General features: G+C 41.2%; 1 protein-coding gene across 4 annotated transcripts in view; it reads left to right on the top strand.

The window, feature by feature from the left end:
* CTTNBP2 (cortactin binding protein 2) overlaps positions 1-18,638 on the top strand; it is a 71,710-nt gene that overhangs the window by 48,119 nt on the left and 4,953 nt on the right. For all 4 annotated transcript variants that reach the window (XM_025204154.1, XM_025204153.1, XM_025204156.1 and 1 more), the window contains 8 exons: positions 3,223-3,375; positions 3,629-3,816; positions 7,872-8,050; positions 8,982-9,187; positions 9,466-9,645; positions 11,002-11,044; positions 11,937-12,069; positions 15,511-15,612. In XM_025204154.1, coding sequence (XP_025059939.1) covers positions 3,223-3,375; positions 3,629-3,816; positions 7,872-8,050; positions 8,982-9,187; positions 9,466-9,645; positions 11,002-11,044; positions 11,937-12,069; positions 15,511-15,612 — 1,184 coding nt within the window. The remainder of the gene's footprint in view (positions 1-3,222; positions 3,376-3,628; positions 3,817-7,871; positions 8,051-8,981; positions 9,188-9,465; positions 9,646-11,001; positions 11,045-11,936; positions 12,070-15,510; positions 15,613-18,638) is intronic.

Here is an 18,638-nt window from a genome sequence, read left to right as displayed (position 1 = left end):
ATCATAAGTAGTATGTTTCTGGAACTACAAAGGCACTATAAAAAGAGTAGTCAAATAACCTGTATTAAAGAAAACCCAAAGTATCATTAGCCAGAGTGTAACTCTAACTCGTTCTGAAGTTTTGTTTACTATCTACTATGTTAGTCCACTGGAATTTTTTAGCAGCAATGCTGCTTTCCATAATCCCCTCCCTTGAATCAGACTACTGCTTTATATCTGTCACCTTTTAGGTTAAATATTTCCACGTTGCTTTTGTGCCTTCATCACAGAATATTTGTGGTTCATGATCAGCACAGATCGTTACCAGTTTGTGACTTGCTGGATTTTCAGCAACCTCAGGGTTTTTCACTAATGTCCTTGCAGTGGTGGTGGTCTACCTGTGTATAAACACTGCGGTACTTGGACACCTGGCTAATGAAGGACAAATCTTCCAGTAGGTAACAGAAGAGATTGTATGTTTTGTACCTGTTTCACACCCAGGAGCTCAGGACAAACCCTCCAAAGCTGAACTTGTTCTCAGTACAGAGTCTGACATTTAAAGAGATTACCCTGTACTCTTACCAGCCATCATTTACCTTCCCCTGGAGCGATTCCAGATCTTGACTGAAATAATAGTTCAGACTGAAATTCATCCATCAGTAAGAGACAAAACCTGCTTATTTCTCCTGGTTCACATGGCTTCGTGCATCTGCATGATACTCTAAGCCAGGATACGCTTCAGCTACACACGGGCTAATTAAAGTAAATGTAAATTAAAGTAAATGTAAATTAAAATTAAAGTAAATGTCTGCCCTAGACACAATGGCTGCCTATATGTGTGTTTGGTGGGGAAGGGGAAGCGTTTCAATTAGAGCAGTTTCCGGACAACCGCTCTAATTAAAATGCCTCATTGTTGCACATATTAAGCCCCTGCATGTTTAAAAATGGCCGTGGGACACTTTATCTAAACCTCATTCGATGAGGTTTAGATCAAGCACTCCACAGCCATTTTAAAACACATGGGGCCTTGTTACACGTGATGTTGCTGTGACTCTGGAGTATTTTAATTGGAATACGGAGCAGACTCAATAAATCAAGTCTGCTCCAACTCTTTCTAATTAGAATGCCAGCGAGCACATGTATAGGCAGCCAATGGTCGCAGTTCCCTTTCTATTCCATTCTTCTCTGATGTACTGAAAGGATCCAGCCAGCACTTACAAGGGTGTCACTTTCATTGCCTCAGACCCAGATGTCAATAGTAAATCATGCCCTGCTGCTGGTTTGGGGAGTACATACAGGTGATCTTCAGTTTCCGGGCTTTGGATTACATGAGCAGATGAAAAAGCACATCTGTGTTTGTGGAATTTAGAGCACAAAGCTTCCCAATAATTTCTGTGTTGTCTCGAGATTTCACATCTATTTTATGATGAACAATACCATTGCTATGTTTTATATCAGCAGACAAGGTGGTGCAAGGTTTTCCTTGTGGAAAGCAGTAGAACATTTGTCATTAGATATACCTCTCCCTTGCCTTCAAAGAAGCAGGTCAGATACTCTCAGCAGATATTCTCAGCACATTGCCTCAAACTACAAATGAGTGGTTTTGGACACCACCTTGTCCAGAGATCAGAGTTTTGCCTTTCTCAGTTAAAAGGGTGTAGGATCTCCTAGCGGAATCCTTATCTAACACTGAAACTTATTCTGTGAACAGGGAGGCTGTTGTATGCCTACTTGCCTGATTCTTTAATCCTGAGAGTGCTGCTTGCAGTGGAACATGGATGTATAGCTTATCCTCCTGACCTCAGCCTGACCAAAGCAATTTGATTCCTGAATCATGCTCATCTGTCATTAAGGAGCCTCAAGATGTTGCTAGTGCTCCCAGATGTGCTTTCCTGGGAAAAAATAGGGAGGATATTCAGTCTATGCCTGAACTTCTTCCATTTTGCAGCCTGGATTCTGGATTGCTCTGCATAGAAATAAAACCTGCTCTTCTCCAGGCAGAGAGATGTTCTGCTACAGCTAAAATAGAATAGCATATCTCAGAATTCAGTCAAGGTCCACAATGTTGGCCTTTCACCTGCCAAAGGAAGGCAAATCAGTCTTTTCTCATCCTGAAGAACAAAAGTTCCTGAGGGGCCGGACCAAAGTGGTCCCTCAAGTTAAGTGATCTGATTGAGTGGGACCTGAATTTAGCCTTCAGAAATTTGATGAGTTCATCCATTTGAACCTATGTCTTATTGTTCATTTCATCAACTATCCACAAAGACAGCCTTCCTTTAGTAATTTTTGGAAAATCCTCCATATCAGTTGGAAGAACAGAAGAACAAATGCCAGTGTTCTGGCTCAGGGAAACAGCACCAGCTCCACTCTAGAGGTGGGCAAAAGAAGAAATGCAATATTAACATCATTACCTGGGAGACCTGAACACTGAATCATCCACAGTGGCACAGTGATGTGCAACCAGGCATTGACAATTTTGAGTATACTCGCCTCACTATGGTGGCAGATATATGACAAAGGGAAGAACTGTGACCTGCCATCACCAGGATCTACTTCCTTCCTGAACTTTTTGCTGCATCTGCAGTCTTACGTGTGTGGATCTCAGATCAGCTTCTTCAGTCTTCTGCAGACTCACCACTGACTTGCCTATATATTGAAGAATGTCATCTTCATATTGAGGGACTTCCAGTGATAGAGTCTTCAGGCAAATTTCTGGTTACTGTTATTACTGACTAGATTTAAATAGGCAAGTTTCTTAAAAAAAAAAAAAAAAAGAGAGAGAGACCCCAAACCTAGCTTTTCTGTGTGTGGTGTCTGAGAATTTCAACCTCTGATTTAAATATTATTGTATCTGGTTTATTACCCTTGGGTTTTTTGTTTTGTTTTGATTTGATTTGATAGCTGAAGATGGGTTTTAGAGATTTCTTCCTGGGCAATAACATTTTTGGAACTCAGCCAGGCAAACATAGTGAAACTCTGGAGCATGTAAATAGCGTCTTTGCTTTATCACATACTCATTTCTCCACTCACAATGAACAAGCTTTTGTTAAGGTGCAGCTATAGCCTTTATACCTTTTTATTTTTTTAATATGAAATATTCTATAATCCATTCACTTGTTCTGTTTTTTCAATAAATGCAGAAGGCAAAAACTAACAAAGATAAATGTCGTTAGTTAAATGCAGTATTTATAATAAAAAAGTTTTCGTCATAAGTAGATATTTAATGGGATTTTTATATTACAGCTTGTCTGATCCCAGTGAAGCAGCTTCCTATAAGCAAGAAAACTATTGTGATTTTAGAGAACCTAGAAAAAGCATCCTTATCTGAATTACTTGGGGACTTTTTGGCACCTCTTGAGAATCGTGGCTCTGAAAATCCCTGCACTGTTCAAAGAGGTATTTAAAAAAATGGGTAGAGAAATGTTTACTTTAATAGTTACCATATGATGGATTAATTAAAAGAACTAAATGTCATAGTTTGGCTTTATATATCATTCCAAAACAGCGGTTCCTAACTGCATGTGACAAATTTTAAAGTTCATTATTTCCAATTTCATGTATTTGTAATAACAGCAACGTTACTAACATTTATGTAAAATTACAATAATCAAAACTTTTATGCAGTAAAATGTTTCTGGTTCATTTTTAGCAAACGGCGTTTCTGAGGCATATTATTTTCATGAGAACTGCTTTCTAATGGGAACAATTGCAAAGTGTCGTCTTCAAGGTTCTGACCTGGTGGTTCAGCAACATTTCCGCTGGGTTCAGCTAAGATGGGATGGAGAACCGATCCATGGCTTGCTTGAAAGATTTTTAAGAAGGAAAGTTATAAACAAGGTAGGAGCAACTGGTAGGGCCTTCAGGGGATTTTGTTCAGTATAGATGCTATGAAATGTACATAGTGTTATTGCCAAAAGAAGAGAATCCCATAAGAGAATTGTTCAGAAAGTGTTCCTTTTCCTTTTAAAAAATTTAACCATAAAAAACAAGAATTTCAGCCACCAGAACTGTACTTAAATAACAATTTTACAATATATTACAAACAAGCCAAGGGATAAACGTATCTGCAAATTTTGTACTTGGCCACAAGTAGGAAGGTGAATAGCACAGGTCTGCCATTGATAAAAGTAGAATTGTACATAGTTAAACTATTTTTAAACTAAAAACAAAATTGTGACTTAAATAGATGCTTCATTTAAGACACTGAGGTGTTTTCTAGGACTCAGCATTATCAACTTGTATATGAACCTCTTACCCTGTTTACATTAGGTTCCAGTCCCTTTAAAATCATATCAATACTAAACTTGGCTGGGGAAGGAGGTGGGTTCTAACTTTTCAGTGAAAAATAAAATATTTCTGTTTGAAAATATTTCAAGCCTCCCATCTCTTCCATAGGCTGAGATTCCCGGTTTGTTCTAAATTTCACATGATTCATCATGGTCACTTCTTGTAATGGGGAAGGCAGCTCTGTCACAGGAGATGCCTGCCTAACTGAGGAGACTGGCCCAGAAAGGAGAACAGGAGGAAACTGAACTACGGGTCCCATGAAGCACCACAGCAGATTACCCAGATGGAAATATTTTGTCCAACCTCTAAAATATTTTAGTTTTGAGTCAAACCTTTTATTAGGAGGGGATTTTGATTTTTCAACAAAAAAATGATTTTTTCTGCAGAAAGCAGAGACGTTTCAGAAATGTTGTTTGTCAAAAACTTGATTTTATATTAAAAACAGTTCTGATGGCAAATTTTTACCCAGCCCCATTTAAAGTGTTTTGGCTAGTATGTGGTAAAATGTGACTATTTTTCATTTTCTAGACAGCTCCAAGATTTGTATTTGGTGATAAAGATATTTATGAAATTGACTTCTTCTAGGGCAGGACTGAAAAATTCTAGGCCCCTCTACATGTGCAGGTAAAGGCGCAGCGAGATTTAATGCACAATTCACACAGTTGCCACACATGCATGGCAGGAGGCACGACTGTGGGATCGCATATGAGATCCCATCGTGCCTTATTGCTGGTGCAGGAGGAGCCCAATCCCAGGCAAGAAGCAAGTTCCTGTGGCTGGGAGCCCCACACACCCGTTAATTTCACAATATGTAATATGTGGAAGGGGCCTTCACTACTGAAAACTGTTGCCATTTGGGTTCCATTTAAACTAGCAATCTAAAAGTGAAAGATTACCTAAACTGTAGGTACAGTTACAGTTCTTACGTTACAGAACTTTGAATTTCTAATCACTTGATAGAGCCAAGAATCAAATGTTGTCTATAATATGAAACCAAAAAAAAATTATCCTGTAACAGAGTGAATTACCTGTTTAGGAATCTGTAAGATAATCATGTATGCTAATACTTTACTATATTATTAACAGAGGCATTTAGTTTTAATTCTTACTTTTCTAGCACATAAAGAGATTGTGATCCCATAAGAACTAGGTGTTTTACTGCATATCATCTTAAAATTAGCATGTATTTTATATTCTGAAGATAAACTGTTCAGAGCCAGCAGGGCTGTACAACATTCATTTGACCTTAACACCTAAGTTTCTTAGGTGTTTACACCTTCACAGATTTTTTATTCCCTCAAGAGTAATAATGTGCAAGGTTTTTAAATCTAAATGCAGAGATACCATGAAATGTTAATTTAGAGGAAATTGTTCTTCCCAAATTCATTCAGCTTATTTATTCAAAGTTGGCTGCTCAAAAATCCATGCAAGTCTCAAACTTGTTGTAGCAGGGCTATTGATCTACAGAAATCTGGTGGTAATATTTATTCTTTTGGAGGGATATATTTGTTTTATATCCTTCTGCATCCCTCTGTTTTGTTTTGGGGGTTACTCTCCCACCTCCTCCATGAGGTGTGCTCTGTTTGTTCTGCATCACTGTAGGGTTGTTTGTTTGGTTGAATGCAAAATATTGGGCTAAATCTTGTTTCAAATTCCTATCCCTAAGGTTCTTATGTAGTCATGAAGTCTTTGGGGAGAAGGGCAACCTATAAATTGAGTGAATGAATAAAGAACAGCAATATTTTCACTTCAGATGGTTTAGATTGTTTTCACCAGTAGCAGAATAAGATGCCTTGCATGCCTGCCTGCTGGTGGAGGATGAGAGCCCTGCTGCTGCTGCTTAGCTCCATACTCCAGTGCCGGGGTGGGCAGTTATTTTAACTGGAGGGTCGTTTAAGGAATTTTGGTCTGCTCTTGAGGGCCAGAGGGCATGGTGGCAGCTGACCCAACCTTAGGCCACAGTCACAGCTGTTTACACCACCCAGCGCGGTGTGGGGGGGTCACCCCAGGGAAATGCCAATTTATCCTATCCATCCCTGGATCCATCCTCCCAACACCCACTGCCAGGGGCACTGGACCGAGTGGGTGGGGTGGGGACAGGCTTATGGGGCAGTGACAGTGCAGGGCTGGGGTTCAGGGCAGAGTCATGATCCACTCCCCCCATGTCCCTGCCTGTGGTACTGGTCCTGCATTGTTACCATGCCATAATCCCAGCCCCACCCACCTGTCCCACTCCTGGATGCAGCCCTGCTCTGTCCAACAGGCCGAGCACACACTGCCCACAGGGGCCCCAGGCCAGTCTCCATGGAAATTCTGCTCACTTGCCCGCTCCATCTGGCACCCCCAGCAATGGGTGATGGGCAGATGGACCCAAGGTGCCCAGGCAGCAGGGCTGGGGTCTGGTGGTGGCAGCAGCAATGGAGTACACATCTGCCCTTGAGTGGGGAAGCCAAGTCTAACCTCCACACTGCCCCTGCCCCACTGCCTCACCCCTTGGCCCTGCCAGACTGCAGCTCCCAGCATGCCTGAGATTTGCACACCAGGATAGAGCGGGCTGCACCAGGCATCACCTCCATGCCCTGTGGCGGCTCAGGGGCCACTCACGACACAGCCTGAGCTGCCCCTGCCACCTGGCTGGGCAGGACCAAGGGACCTGCCATGGTCCAGATGGAATCACTCAGGTGGTGTTTGAACCTGTGTCTTCTGTTTCACATCAGTTTGCTCCAAACACCAGGCCACAGGCTAGGCATTAATCATTGTTCTCTCCATCACTAAACCAGGGTCGCTGCAACTTGCATTTAAGTGTATTGGATAAAATAGATAAACAAATCTAGCATCACTTTGGAGCCCTCACTTCTCCAGGATGCTATTCTCTCACTGAGCCACCTTCTGCCTGGAGTGTGCTATAGACAATGCCTTAAGCAAGGCCTGGTGGTTCAAGCACTTCACTGAGATGCAGGAAATGCGGTTTCAAGCCCTCTCTAAGTGAGGGGGGCCTGAAACCTGAATCTTCTGTTCCATTCCTAGTGTCCTAACAGTTAGGCTATTGGGTTTATAATCCTAAAGAGGATCCTTCTCCTCCAACAGCAATAAACACTAACTAATTATGTTTCTGAGTGTTGTTCCTGGTCTTACACAGTGTCACATGCTTGCTTAGACAGTTCTCCTCTCCAAGTACCTACACATCCTGAGTGCAACCTACTAACCATACTCAGAAGGGAAACATAGGTGCATGTAGTTACATTGAACCCTAACTGTGATTATTAAGTGCCAAAAATATCAGCTACATGACTATTAAGTGCCTCATATATGTACTAAGGTGAAAGAATTTAGCCACATGTCCACCAAATTATTTGAACCTTTTATTTTTGTGTAATCATATTGTATTATATGTTTAAGGAAACAAGGTTTAATGCAGTAGGTGTTCAGAACACTTGATGCAGATTTACTCTGACTTTTCCAGATTGTTAAAGGAGGTGTTTTTGTTTTTAATTGTAACTGATTTTCATAGTATTCAAGTAACTAAAAAACAAGTCCCCCTTTCTTCCTTCTTGATACCAGTATTAAATTATGTCAAACCCTGTGTCTTTTTTTCCCCTCTCTAGTTCAGAGGTAAAGTGCCACCTCCATACAATCCAGTGTGCAAGGTCATCGACTGGATTCTTGCTGTTTGGCACCAGCTGAACTCCTGCTTATCCCGGCTAGGTGCAGCTGAAGCAGTCCTAGGGCCAAAACACTTCTTCTCTTGTCCAGTGGTGCCTGGTTATGGTCACATGACAGTGAAGTAAGATTTATAGTCCCTCTTTGGCAATGTAAAGGTGCAGTGAGATGCACCTGCTCCCCCCATCCCAGCCCCTAGCCATTTCTACCTTTGACTTGATTTTGATTTCTTTAAAAGTGTAACATTAACCATACTCATAATACTTACACTTGGGGTAGTTACAACAAACCTGTTGAAGTCTTTTAATTTACTGATATGTAGTTTCAGACATAACTCCACCTTAATGTATTTTAATCCAAGAATATACATAAAATAAACACAGCTGCAATTAATATTTACTGGCTGTTTATTGGCAGTGTGATGGCGAACTGTGTTGTCACGTAAATGCTTATAATTAGGTTCCATTAACAACTCAGTCCTGTTGTTTCAGTTTCTCTGGCTGAACAGGAAGCTCAGCAAACTATCAGAGACAGGTTTTTTGCACCAAGAAATGTTCTGATTTATTTATTTTTTAATCACAACTTGGATTCTGAAGAGCAGAACAAATACATCAGGAGAACTGTCTGTTCACACAATCAGCTTGGCCAGCTTCTTTTTTTGTCCTTGGTCTTAAAAATAAATGTGATCATCTAAAGAATAGTATTTTGGGGGATTTTTTGTTTGTTTGTTTGTTTTTGCTTTAATATGCTATGAAAGGGCCTTACCTTAGCATAGTTTTTTTTCTGTTTTATGCATTGGAAGCATTAGGTAGCTCGCAGCTAGTGTACTTGCAATATTATGAGCTTGATCAAGACATGCAGATTGAAAGACAGACACAGGGATGGATTTAAGCAGCGGGCTTATGTGAAATTTTGTAATGTATAAAAACGATATCTCAAAGGCACAAAATGTACCTCTGTACCCTATTGGAACTCCCCCATAATAGGTCAGATATGTGTAAAATTTCTTTGACAGTGTGTCCTAAAGAAATTTTTCTTGCTTATATTATTCAAAGGTGGATGTCCAAGCTATGGAATTCTGTAATTGCCCCCAGAGTTCAAGAAGCAATACTCTCCAGAGCCTCTGCGAAGAGACCATCTGCACTGGGAGAAACAGCAGCCAAAAAATATCCTAGCCAAGGACAACAGGCTGTGGTTAAAGCTGCGCTCAGTATCTTGTTAAATAAAGCTGTCCTGCATGGCTGTCCTCTTCCTAGAGCAGGTACTAATAATACTTCTCAGCTGAAAAGCAAGTAGTTTGTATATTAGAATGGCTTAAGCAGAATTAGTAATGTTTAATAATTATGCTAAACCTACTTTAAAAAGCTTCTTGCAGGTGTGGTGTGAAGTGTTGCAATTAAAAACATTTGTATCCATTGAATGGAATGTACATGAGAAATGTCTGTTATTCATATTAATTTCTTTGCTAACTGCTTGTCACTTTTTTGGCTACCTTGCACTATCAACATGACTTTTAAATGTGTGGTATTTTTGTTCAAGAGCTGGATCATTATAAAGCAGACTTCAAGGGAGGAAATTTCCCTTTATCTGTGGTTGCAAGTTACAAAAGCTGTAACAAGAAAAGGGGTGAAAATGCTTCTTGGAGAAAAGTGAGCACAAGTCCTCGTAAGAAGTCAGGCCATTCATCATCATGGAACAAGCAGGAGACAAACGGAGATGGTAAAGCTTGTTGTGTTTTGAGTCTTGGAAAAGGTGTTAGGGGTTGACCTAATATTAGGTTGTTTCTGTTCCAGGGAAGGAGGAAATATCAAGATTCTGTTTCTTTCGTAGATATGAGATTGGGATGTTTTTGTTTATTTTCTTCATTTTTTTCGTAACTCCTTTAATTTTCAGTAAAAACAGCTGAAATTTAATATTCATTTGTGAAAACTGTTTGACTCTCTTTTCTGGTGCTTACATTGTATCTGGTTTAAACTTATTCTTGTGGTTAAATACCCTTCCCCTTATTTCTGGTACATAAGGAGGTAAACAGTATTGTAAAGAGATTAATTTTATATTATCATTATTTTGTGCATGTTTTACAAGCGCACAACAATAATGTAAGCAATCCAGTTCTAAGTAAGAATAAAAGCAAATATGCGCTTTCTTGTTATGCATCAATTCAATTTTGCCACCTAATTTAAATTAAACCAATTTAGAACGTGGATGGTAGACCTCTAAAGAATGACATAGGATACAGTAAGAAATTATGTTGGAAGTGCAAGTTAGACATACACTTGGTGTGTCCACACAAGATGCTTTACTACACACTATATTAATCTACTGGTGGCTGGCAGGGAGCATGAGGCTGAAGCTCCCCCTGGCTGTTGCAGGGGGGGAGAGCAGGGCGGGAGCACATGTGCTCCCAAGAGGGAGCACATGTGGACATGCTCCTAGGTAGGCTTACTGGGACTTTTACTTGCGCAGTACTTGTAATGTGCAGTAAGCCTACTTTGAATTAATAGCACATATAGAAATGCCCACTTTTATCTATCTCAAAATGGAGAATATCATCGTGCCATTATACAAATCTGTGGTGCATCCACATTTCAAATACTGTGTGCAGTTCTGGTCTTTGCATCTCAAAAAGGATATAGTAGAAAAGTCACAAAGAAGGGACAATTAGAAAAGTCACAAAGAAGGGAAACAAAAATGATCAGGGGTATGGAGCAGTTGCCACACCAGGAGAAACTCATCATTTCAAAGACGAGTTGTTTGTTTTCCTTCTCCCCATCATTTGACTAGTAATTTCTGTTTATATGGATCAGGAGATATGTTACTTGTAGGCATTTGGCAGTACTTGAAGGGGGGAAGGAAGCCTACTATATCAAACTTGCCCTAAGAAAGGGGGTAGCTCTGGCCCCTTTGTCTAATTGAGCAATGCAGTGGGACCTTAAAGCTATTCTGAAAAGATACAGAGGACATGGCTAGAGTATGCTGCACTTTTAGCCCTGGAGAGTATAATTAGCCAATGAATGAGAATAACAATATAGAATTATGCTTTGTACTAATAACTTAACTTCCCTCCTTTTGCAGGTGTGAAAGCTAAGAGCACATTACAACAAAATAGTAACAAAAAGTAAGTAGGTTTTGGATTCTAGTACCTAGCAAAAAGTAAAGATAGCTGAACTGTATCACAAATCAGTTCAGTTTTGTGAGCAAATGGAGTTTTTATTGGATTTGGATCCTCTTTAGTTTCAGAACTAAAGAATTGTAGGCTTTTTTCACTCTAATTCTGGAAAAATAGTTTGAGGCTTTTGTGCCTTGTTTCAGTAGCTCAAAACTTGCAGCATTGTGTGTTCCTTCTATGTGGTGTTCAAACTGTCTAAGACCTGAGTAATAGTATATAAGATTCCAAATATTTGGCCTTCCAAAAGGCAGATGGTTGCCTTTTCACCTGAAGCCATACCAAAAAGAACCTCTGGCTATTTCAGCCTAGTGATTGATGATCTAAAAATGTAAAATACTTGCATTATAGCTTAAATAACATAGGATTTCTTTAAGTAGCTAATGGAAGTGGCAGAAGGGAGCTGCATTTTGTGCTACCACATAGAAGACTGAAGTCCAGATTTGAGACTTAGAGACCATCATATTCACAGCTTTGCAGAGGCACCTAATCCTTTGCATTTCTAAAACAATATCTTCTGTCCAAAAAATGAGCAGCTGAGAGCTTTGGCATTGAACTGATTTAGACAGTTATACATGCTAGTAGAAGCATCTTTCATTGGAACGGTGGAGATCGGAGATCAAGTTGGATAGGAGAAGGTCTGTAATTAAGCAACAACATTAAACATAGACAGCTACAGCAGCCTGCATCTGGGATAGTATTTGTACTGCAGAAAGTTGCTGAGATCACTGCAGTTGTACGGTGTTTGTACAAAGAGAATGCTATCACTGAAGCCCCCAAAGATAACTGTTTGATTCTGTCATGGCTCTTGTTCAGTTATTTTTTTCTTGTTTTGTTTTCATAGATCCTCAGAAAATGATCAGATAAGAGTATTAGATCTGGAGCAAAGGCTGTCCCTTGGTTCTGATGATGAAGTAGACCTTGTGCGAGAACTTCAGAGTATGTGTTCCAGCAAATCAGAGTCTGATATCAGCAAGGTAAATACAGGAGTTTTCAATAACTTGCATCATTAACTGGCAGCTATTTGCACCATAAAGTATTTTAGAATTATAAATACTTTTTGAACTGAAATACATTATGAACTGAAGAGGAGCCAGAGTGCACTAATAAATGAAATGATTGAGAAACTCTCATAATTTATTATATACTTTATAAAGTTAAACCTTAAATGTTATATCATATTACATGTTCATAGGAATTTGTAGTGTACATTATAATTTACCAATTCATACATGGTAAGGAACTGAAAGTCATACAAGAGAGCCTACTCCTATGTGTAGGAACCTACCTAAATCACAGCAGAGGTACGCTGGGCAGCAGCTCCTTTAATCTTGTTCTTTTCACTGCACTCCATCCCTCAAACCTGATTGCCCAAGGAGCCCTGGTGGCCCTGCTGCTTGCTGCTGATTGGCCGAGAAGCAAAGACTGTGCTTTTAAATATTCTATGTTTTTTGCTTCCCAACTGATCGGCAGCAAGGCCACCAGAGCCCTTCAGCCAATCAGTGATAGGAGGCAAAACCTGCAGCATATTTAAAACTGCAGTCTTTGCCTCTCGGTCAATGAGCGGGGAGCAGCAGGGCTGCCAGGGCCCCTCCACCAATCAGTGGTGACGGGGCACGTGGTGAAAAGAGCAAGATTAAAAGAGCCGCTGCATAGCACACTTCTGTCGCAATTTAGGCAGGTCCCTACCTATGTGGGTGTCTTCTCACGCAGCCATACTGCTTAGCTTTCATTAATCCAGTCTTTCTAAGTGACTGTAAATCCAAATGATGTTGCTTCCACTGGAAGAACACTTCATAGTCCAATAGAAACAGAAAGTTTTTCCTAATATGCACTGTACACTTAATTTGCTTAATACAATCCTGTTACTTTTCATTGTTACCCCAAAGTTCTCCCTAAATAACTCCTTTCTTGCTTAAACTTTCCCAGGAGTTTTGCTTTATTGTATGTTCTGTGTGATCTCAAAGTACAACACACTTTTTACCAAAACAAAAAAAGGTGTTGGAGGAACCTTTATAAATCTATTTAATTAAAAGGTGTTGGGGGAACCTTTATAAATCTATTAAATTAAATCCTCATGTGTAGTGAGCTTTTAGCTGCTGAAAATCCTGGCCTAGGTGCACTAGACCTTTAGATATAATCCACAGCCCCACAGGAGGGACCATTATAATGTCATGCTTAGACTTGTGTTTAAAAGCATGTCACCTAACTGATTTCAGCTAACACTTTTGGAAGTGGAAGGAAGTTTAAAATGTGTTTGCTGGTTGTGAAGAATCCTAGAAATCACAGAGGCCGTGTGTGGGTGTTCTCACTACCCTTCCTTGCTGTGTGGTGGGACCATTTTAATTTTGGTTGGGAGCTCCTTAATACTGCCCTGGAAATACATTTTGGTGCTGGCCATATAAGCTGCCCTCTGACAGCAGCCACATTTTTTATTTATTTATTTATTTGATTTATGTATCACCCTTCCCTAAAGAGGCTCAGGACAGCTTACAGCAGGAGAACAATAATTTAGAAAACAACTTATAATGAAAATGGTTATAAAAATTAGAAATTAGAAAAATCCTTGTAAAAAAGGAGAAATCATAAACCAGAAACTCAGTATCCCAGCCCAGCTTTGTTTGCTAAATGCCTACCCAAATTGGAAGGTCTTACAGCTCTTCCAAAAGATGTCCAAGTTTAGGCTCTAGCGGCCCTTAAAATGGAGGGAGTTCCAGGTTAAGGGGCAACAACAGAGAACAGCCTCTCATGTTTTTTCACCAAGCAGACTTGACACTTAATGGTACTTGCAGGAGGTTGCTCTCAGCTGACCTTAGGAATAGCGATGGAGTGTAAGGGAGAAGGCAGTCTCTTAGGCACGTAGGGCCCAGACCATTTACAGCTGTACAGGTTAAAATCAGCACCTTGAATTGTGCCTAGAAAACCATTGGAAGCCAGTGCAGATTCTGGAGCATTGGAGTTGAGTGCTCCTGGCAACCCATCCTATCAGCAGGTGGGCTGCTGTATTCTGCATGAGCTGCAGCTTCCGCATGGTTTCCAAGAGCAGCCCCACAAAAAGTTAGGGGTGTGCGAATCGGGCCGTATTCGATTTGGATTCGGATTCCACCCGAATCGGGGGACAATGATTCAATTTGTTGATTCGGATCACTGTCCCGATTCAATTTGGCCAAATCCGAATCTGAAGATTTGATGCTGACGTGGTCACCGAGCGCACTGGGGATCCCCCCACGCTCCTGTGGGACACTCCATCTGCCCCACCATCTCAGCATTCATGAGCCGCCTGGTACCTTAAGGTATGTAGAAAAAACATTTAAAGCTGTCTCTGTCCAAATCATCGACTCTCTCAGAATCGATTCAGAGGGTTCCGATTCGATTTGGAGAAATTAAAGGGTCTCCTGATTCTGTTTGGATTCGGAGATTTGGCTGCCAAATCGAATCAGTGACCGAAGCTTTGCACAGCCCTGATAAAGAGCATTGCTTTTGGTGATCTAAAAGAAAGCATCGCAGCCTTCTCACCACATAGAACTGGTGACAGGCACTCCGAGCCGCTGCCACTGCCTGAAGAACTAGGAGCAGCAGGGGCTCCAGAAGCACCTCCTAGCTGCAAATCTGAGTGGCAGGAGGAGGCTGAACCCCATCAGTGATAGGTGTTGCAAGCCCTCCTCCTCCACCAAGTTGAGCAGTCTGCCCATCACCATAATCTTTGTCTTGTCTGAATTCAGTTTCACTTGGTTTGTCCGCAGTCAGGCACTGGGAAAGGACTGAGACTGCAAGGCCTGGTTCAAGTAAGAGGAGTAAATATGGGTGTTGTAAGCACATTGATGGCACTTTACTCCAAATCTCTGCACAATCTCACCCAGCAGCCTCACATACACATTGAACAGAAGGAGCCCTGGGAGACCCCATAGGAAAGGGCCCGAGGGGCATTCATCCACACTACACTCTGGGACGTCCCTGCTAGGAAAGAGTGAAACTAATTTAGAGCATCCCTCCATTTTACATGACCCACCAGGTCATGGAAATGATTTGTCAGCACCTCATATCCAGCTCAATCAAAGACCACTGAAAGGTCTATTGAAGTAAGCAGGGCAATTTCCTCTGGGAATCTCCAGGTGAAGGTTATTGATCAAGGCCACAAGTGCAGTGTCTGTGCCCTATTCAAGATGAAAGCCAAACTAACATGAGTCCAGGAATCCGATGGCATCCAGATGTGCCTAGAGCTGTTGGGCAATAATCTTCCACAAAAGGTTGAATCTAGCCATATATCAAGTGAAAATGTATTTATCCTTTTCTTGATGTTTGAACACAAATCCCATCCCAGTATGTGTATTGAGAGTAGACACCAAAATCTTTTACTTTTAGACTTACTTTTACTTTTAGAAATCTTTATATTTCAATTTATTTTTCTTCGGTTTTAGATTGCAGATTCTAAGGATGAGCTAATGATGTTCAGTAGCTCTCAGAATGATCCTTTGTTTTCAGCAAAAGTTCCTAATCCAAACAAAACAATTTCACAAAAGGTATGTGGAAAAGTAAATTTGGCTGTAGCATCAAGCATAACTGTGTGCAAACAGTTTTAAAAAGTTTTCTAAAGCTTATTAAAAATCTGTAATTGATTTATGGGTGGGAACCAGAAACATTTCTTTACTGTTCTAATTCTTTATAGATGGAAAACTAGCACAATTCCTGATGAAATGATACACTGAGCTAAATTTTATCTCAGGGTATCCGTGCTCTACTCAGTGATTTGTGATTTGCATTTGTGCCTTCTCGTGGTTTTTGTTTTACATGAAAACTTCTATCAGGTTGAGTACTGTGGATGTTTGTTTATTCTTATAAGTTATTTTCCTTCTTTTTTTTTTTTTAATAGGAGTATTCTGGCTTTAGTTTTTGTAACAAGCTTACAAGCTATAACATTGTCAGTGGTAAAAATACTTTTCTTTTTTACATAAATGCTTGAATATGACTCTTTTTCTTACACCATCTTTAGTTGGATGGTAAAGCTTCTAGCTGGCAGAAGTTTTAAGAACTGATTTTAGAAGCTGGGAAAAAAGGCTTATGATGCGAGTTTTAACGAGTTTACTATGCAAGCTTATTGAAAAGAAGGTTGAATGTGATTCAGTCACTATGTATAGACCCTTGCATATTCAAAAAACTATCTGATGAGGGCAAAGCCATTTTAACTTTCCAGATAAAGCACAGAAAGATCCAATAGTTGGAAGCTGAAGTTTAAATAAATTCAACCTTGGAATAAAATGGGAGGGTAATTAAACGCTGGAGTGGATTACCCTGGGTGGCTATAGCCCATCTTGTGCTTGGGGTCTTTTGGACAATATTAGATCACTTTTTATAGGATATAATTTTATTCATTCGCTAGAGAAAAACAACTCCGCATCCCCGCATGTGAGGGGTCAAGCTGGTAGGGTTACCATATTTCCAGGTCTAAAAAAGAGGACACCAGTCATGGGGCAGAGGGGGAGGTCAGGGGGAATATGATGGCGGGGCAGCGGTGCCCTGCCCTTGCCTCTGCCTATTCTGTTCCCGCTCAGTGGCAAGCCACAACCCCCCCTACCCTCACCCCCGCTGCTGCCTCCGACTCTGGACGCACTGACCCCAGCCCTGTCTGTGCCCCTCGCTCACAAAGAGCAGTACCCTGCCCCCCACCTCTTGCTGTTGCCCCTCACTCCCGACCCACAGACCCCTGCCCCCTCCTCCAGCCCTGCTGCTCTCTCGGTGTCTCTCTTTTGCTGGCTTACCTGAGTCCATGTGGGGAGCACATGACCCCCGACAACCAGTCACCTTGCCTGCTGCTCCCATCCCAAAGCAGCCAGTCTGGGACAGCAGAAAACCCAGACATTAGCTCTTTTTTCCAAAACCTGCCCAAACACAGCACAGGGGTCCAAAAAAGAGGGCATGTCTGGGAAAACCCGGACGTATGGTAACCCTAACTGCTGGATGGTTACTGTGAACTCTCAGGTCCTTGAAGCTTCACATCTAGGTGTGTCCACTCATTTTCTGTTGGTCTTGGGAAGAGCAGAACTACCTACATAACCAATAACATGCTCATAACACTTATAGTTCCGCAGTTGTGATTTTATAAGAATCGTGATCTTATGCTTCAAAGCTTCAGATACATATAGGAGGGAACTCCCCTTCTCCCTCCAGGTCTAGTTGCATCTTAAACATTAGAAGTTGGTTGTCACTTGAGGTGAAACATTGGATGGGATGTATAGGTATTCTCAGATAGTATAGGGAGACCTCTGTCCTGTATGCCTGGCTAGTGTATTAAGGTCATTACTAGGTTTTCCCCCAGGTGAGACTTGCAGGGACTTTGGCATTTTTACACCTGGGGGCACAGTTGCCTAATTGGATCTCTTCCCTAATCAATTCCCTGCCATTTTTGAGTCCTCTAGCATTGGTAATACCTTTGTCATTGACAGCTGAACAGTCTCCCATCCTGTAAGTATAACTTGTGTTTTTCATTCTCACGTGCGTTGTCTTCAGTTTGGCTATATTGAGACACATTTTGTTTGACTCCATTGAACTGAATGATTCAGGTCCCTCTGTAACTTGCCTTCATCATCTGGTATCACTCAGTTTTTATGACAACTGCAAATGTTGTCAATGTTGATAGATTGTTGATAAAATTAATTTAAGTAGCTCTGGAACAGGACAACCTCTGGGAAGCCACAAATAGAAGTAATCCCATTTTATTGATATCTGCCTGTTAATGGCTATATTTAGCATTGTACATTTCCACTTTTTCTGCATCATGTTTAGTTTCACCATCTGCATCTAGCAGTGGACCTATGCGGGACTTACCAGTTTCATTGTCCCCAACATCATAGAATCATAGAGAAGTAGGGTTGGAAGTAACCTCCAGAGGTCATCTAATCCAACTCCTTACCTGAGGCAGGATCATCCTATCCAAACCACCCTATACAAATCCACAATTTAAATTTTTTGTAAAACAACCAACAATCCTGACAAAACACAAGGCATTAACAAACACCCTAACCTACAATAGGTAAAGCAGGGGAACCACAGCAGCCAATGTTTCTGCCAAAGGTTACTAATACATGTAAAAGGTTGCTAATATTGGTGCAGTATGTACCATCTGACCATGGGGTAAAATTCCTTCCTGACCCTAAATATGGTGGTTGCCTGGGCAGAGAGGCAAGACCTTCTAGCCAGGAACCTCTGACTTTAAGTACCAGCAGAAGCATTGGCATACCCCAGTCAAAATCCCCAGCTGTGGCTGCAGCCAACACCCAGTGCCTCTGAGGAAGGGTTAAAACCACATGTAACAGAAAGAAATGAGGGGGCAACCAGCAAAGCCCAGAAGCATGGGAGATACCCAAAGTAGACCATAGGCATAACTACGCCTAGATCAGGGGTAGGCAACGTTTTTTGGTCAGAGTGCCAAAAACCCCCACAATGCTTACCTTGGAAGGTGCCGGAGTGCCAGCATGCCAGAAAAACAAAATGAGAGCAGGAGGTACATGGCAGGATGTCTCTTCAGTACATGGCATGTGCCCCTGCCCCC

Source organism: Alligator sinensis, unplaced genomic scaffold, assembly GCF_000455745.1.
Source record: "Alligator sinensis unplaced genomic scaffold, ASM45574v1 scaffold65_2, whole genome shotgun sequence".
Taxonomy (NCBI): domain Eukaryota; kingdom Metazoa; phylum Chordata; order Crocodylia; family Alligatoridae; genus Alligator; species Alligator sinensis.
Note: the sequence above shows the minus strand (reverse complement) of the source record. Positions and strands in the feature narration are given on the sequence as shown.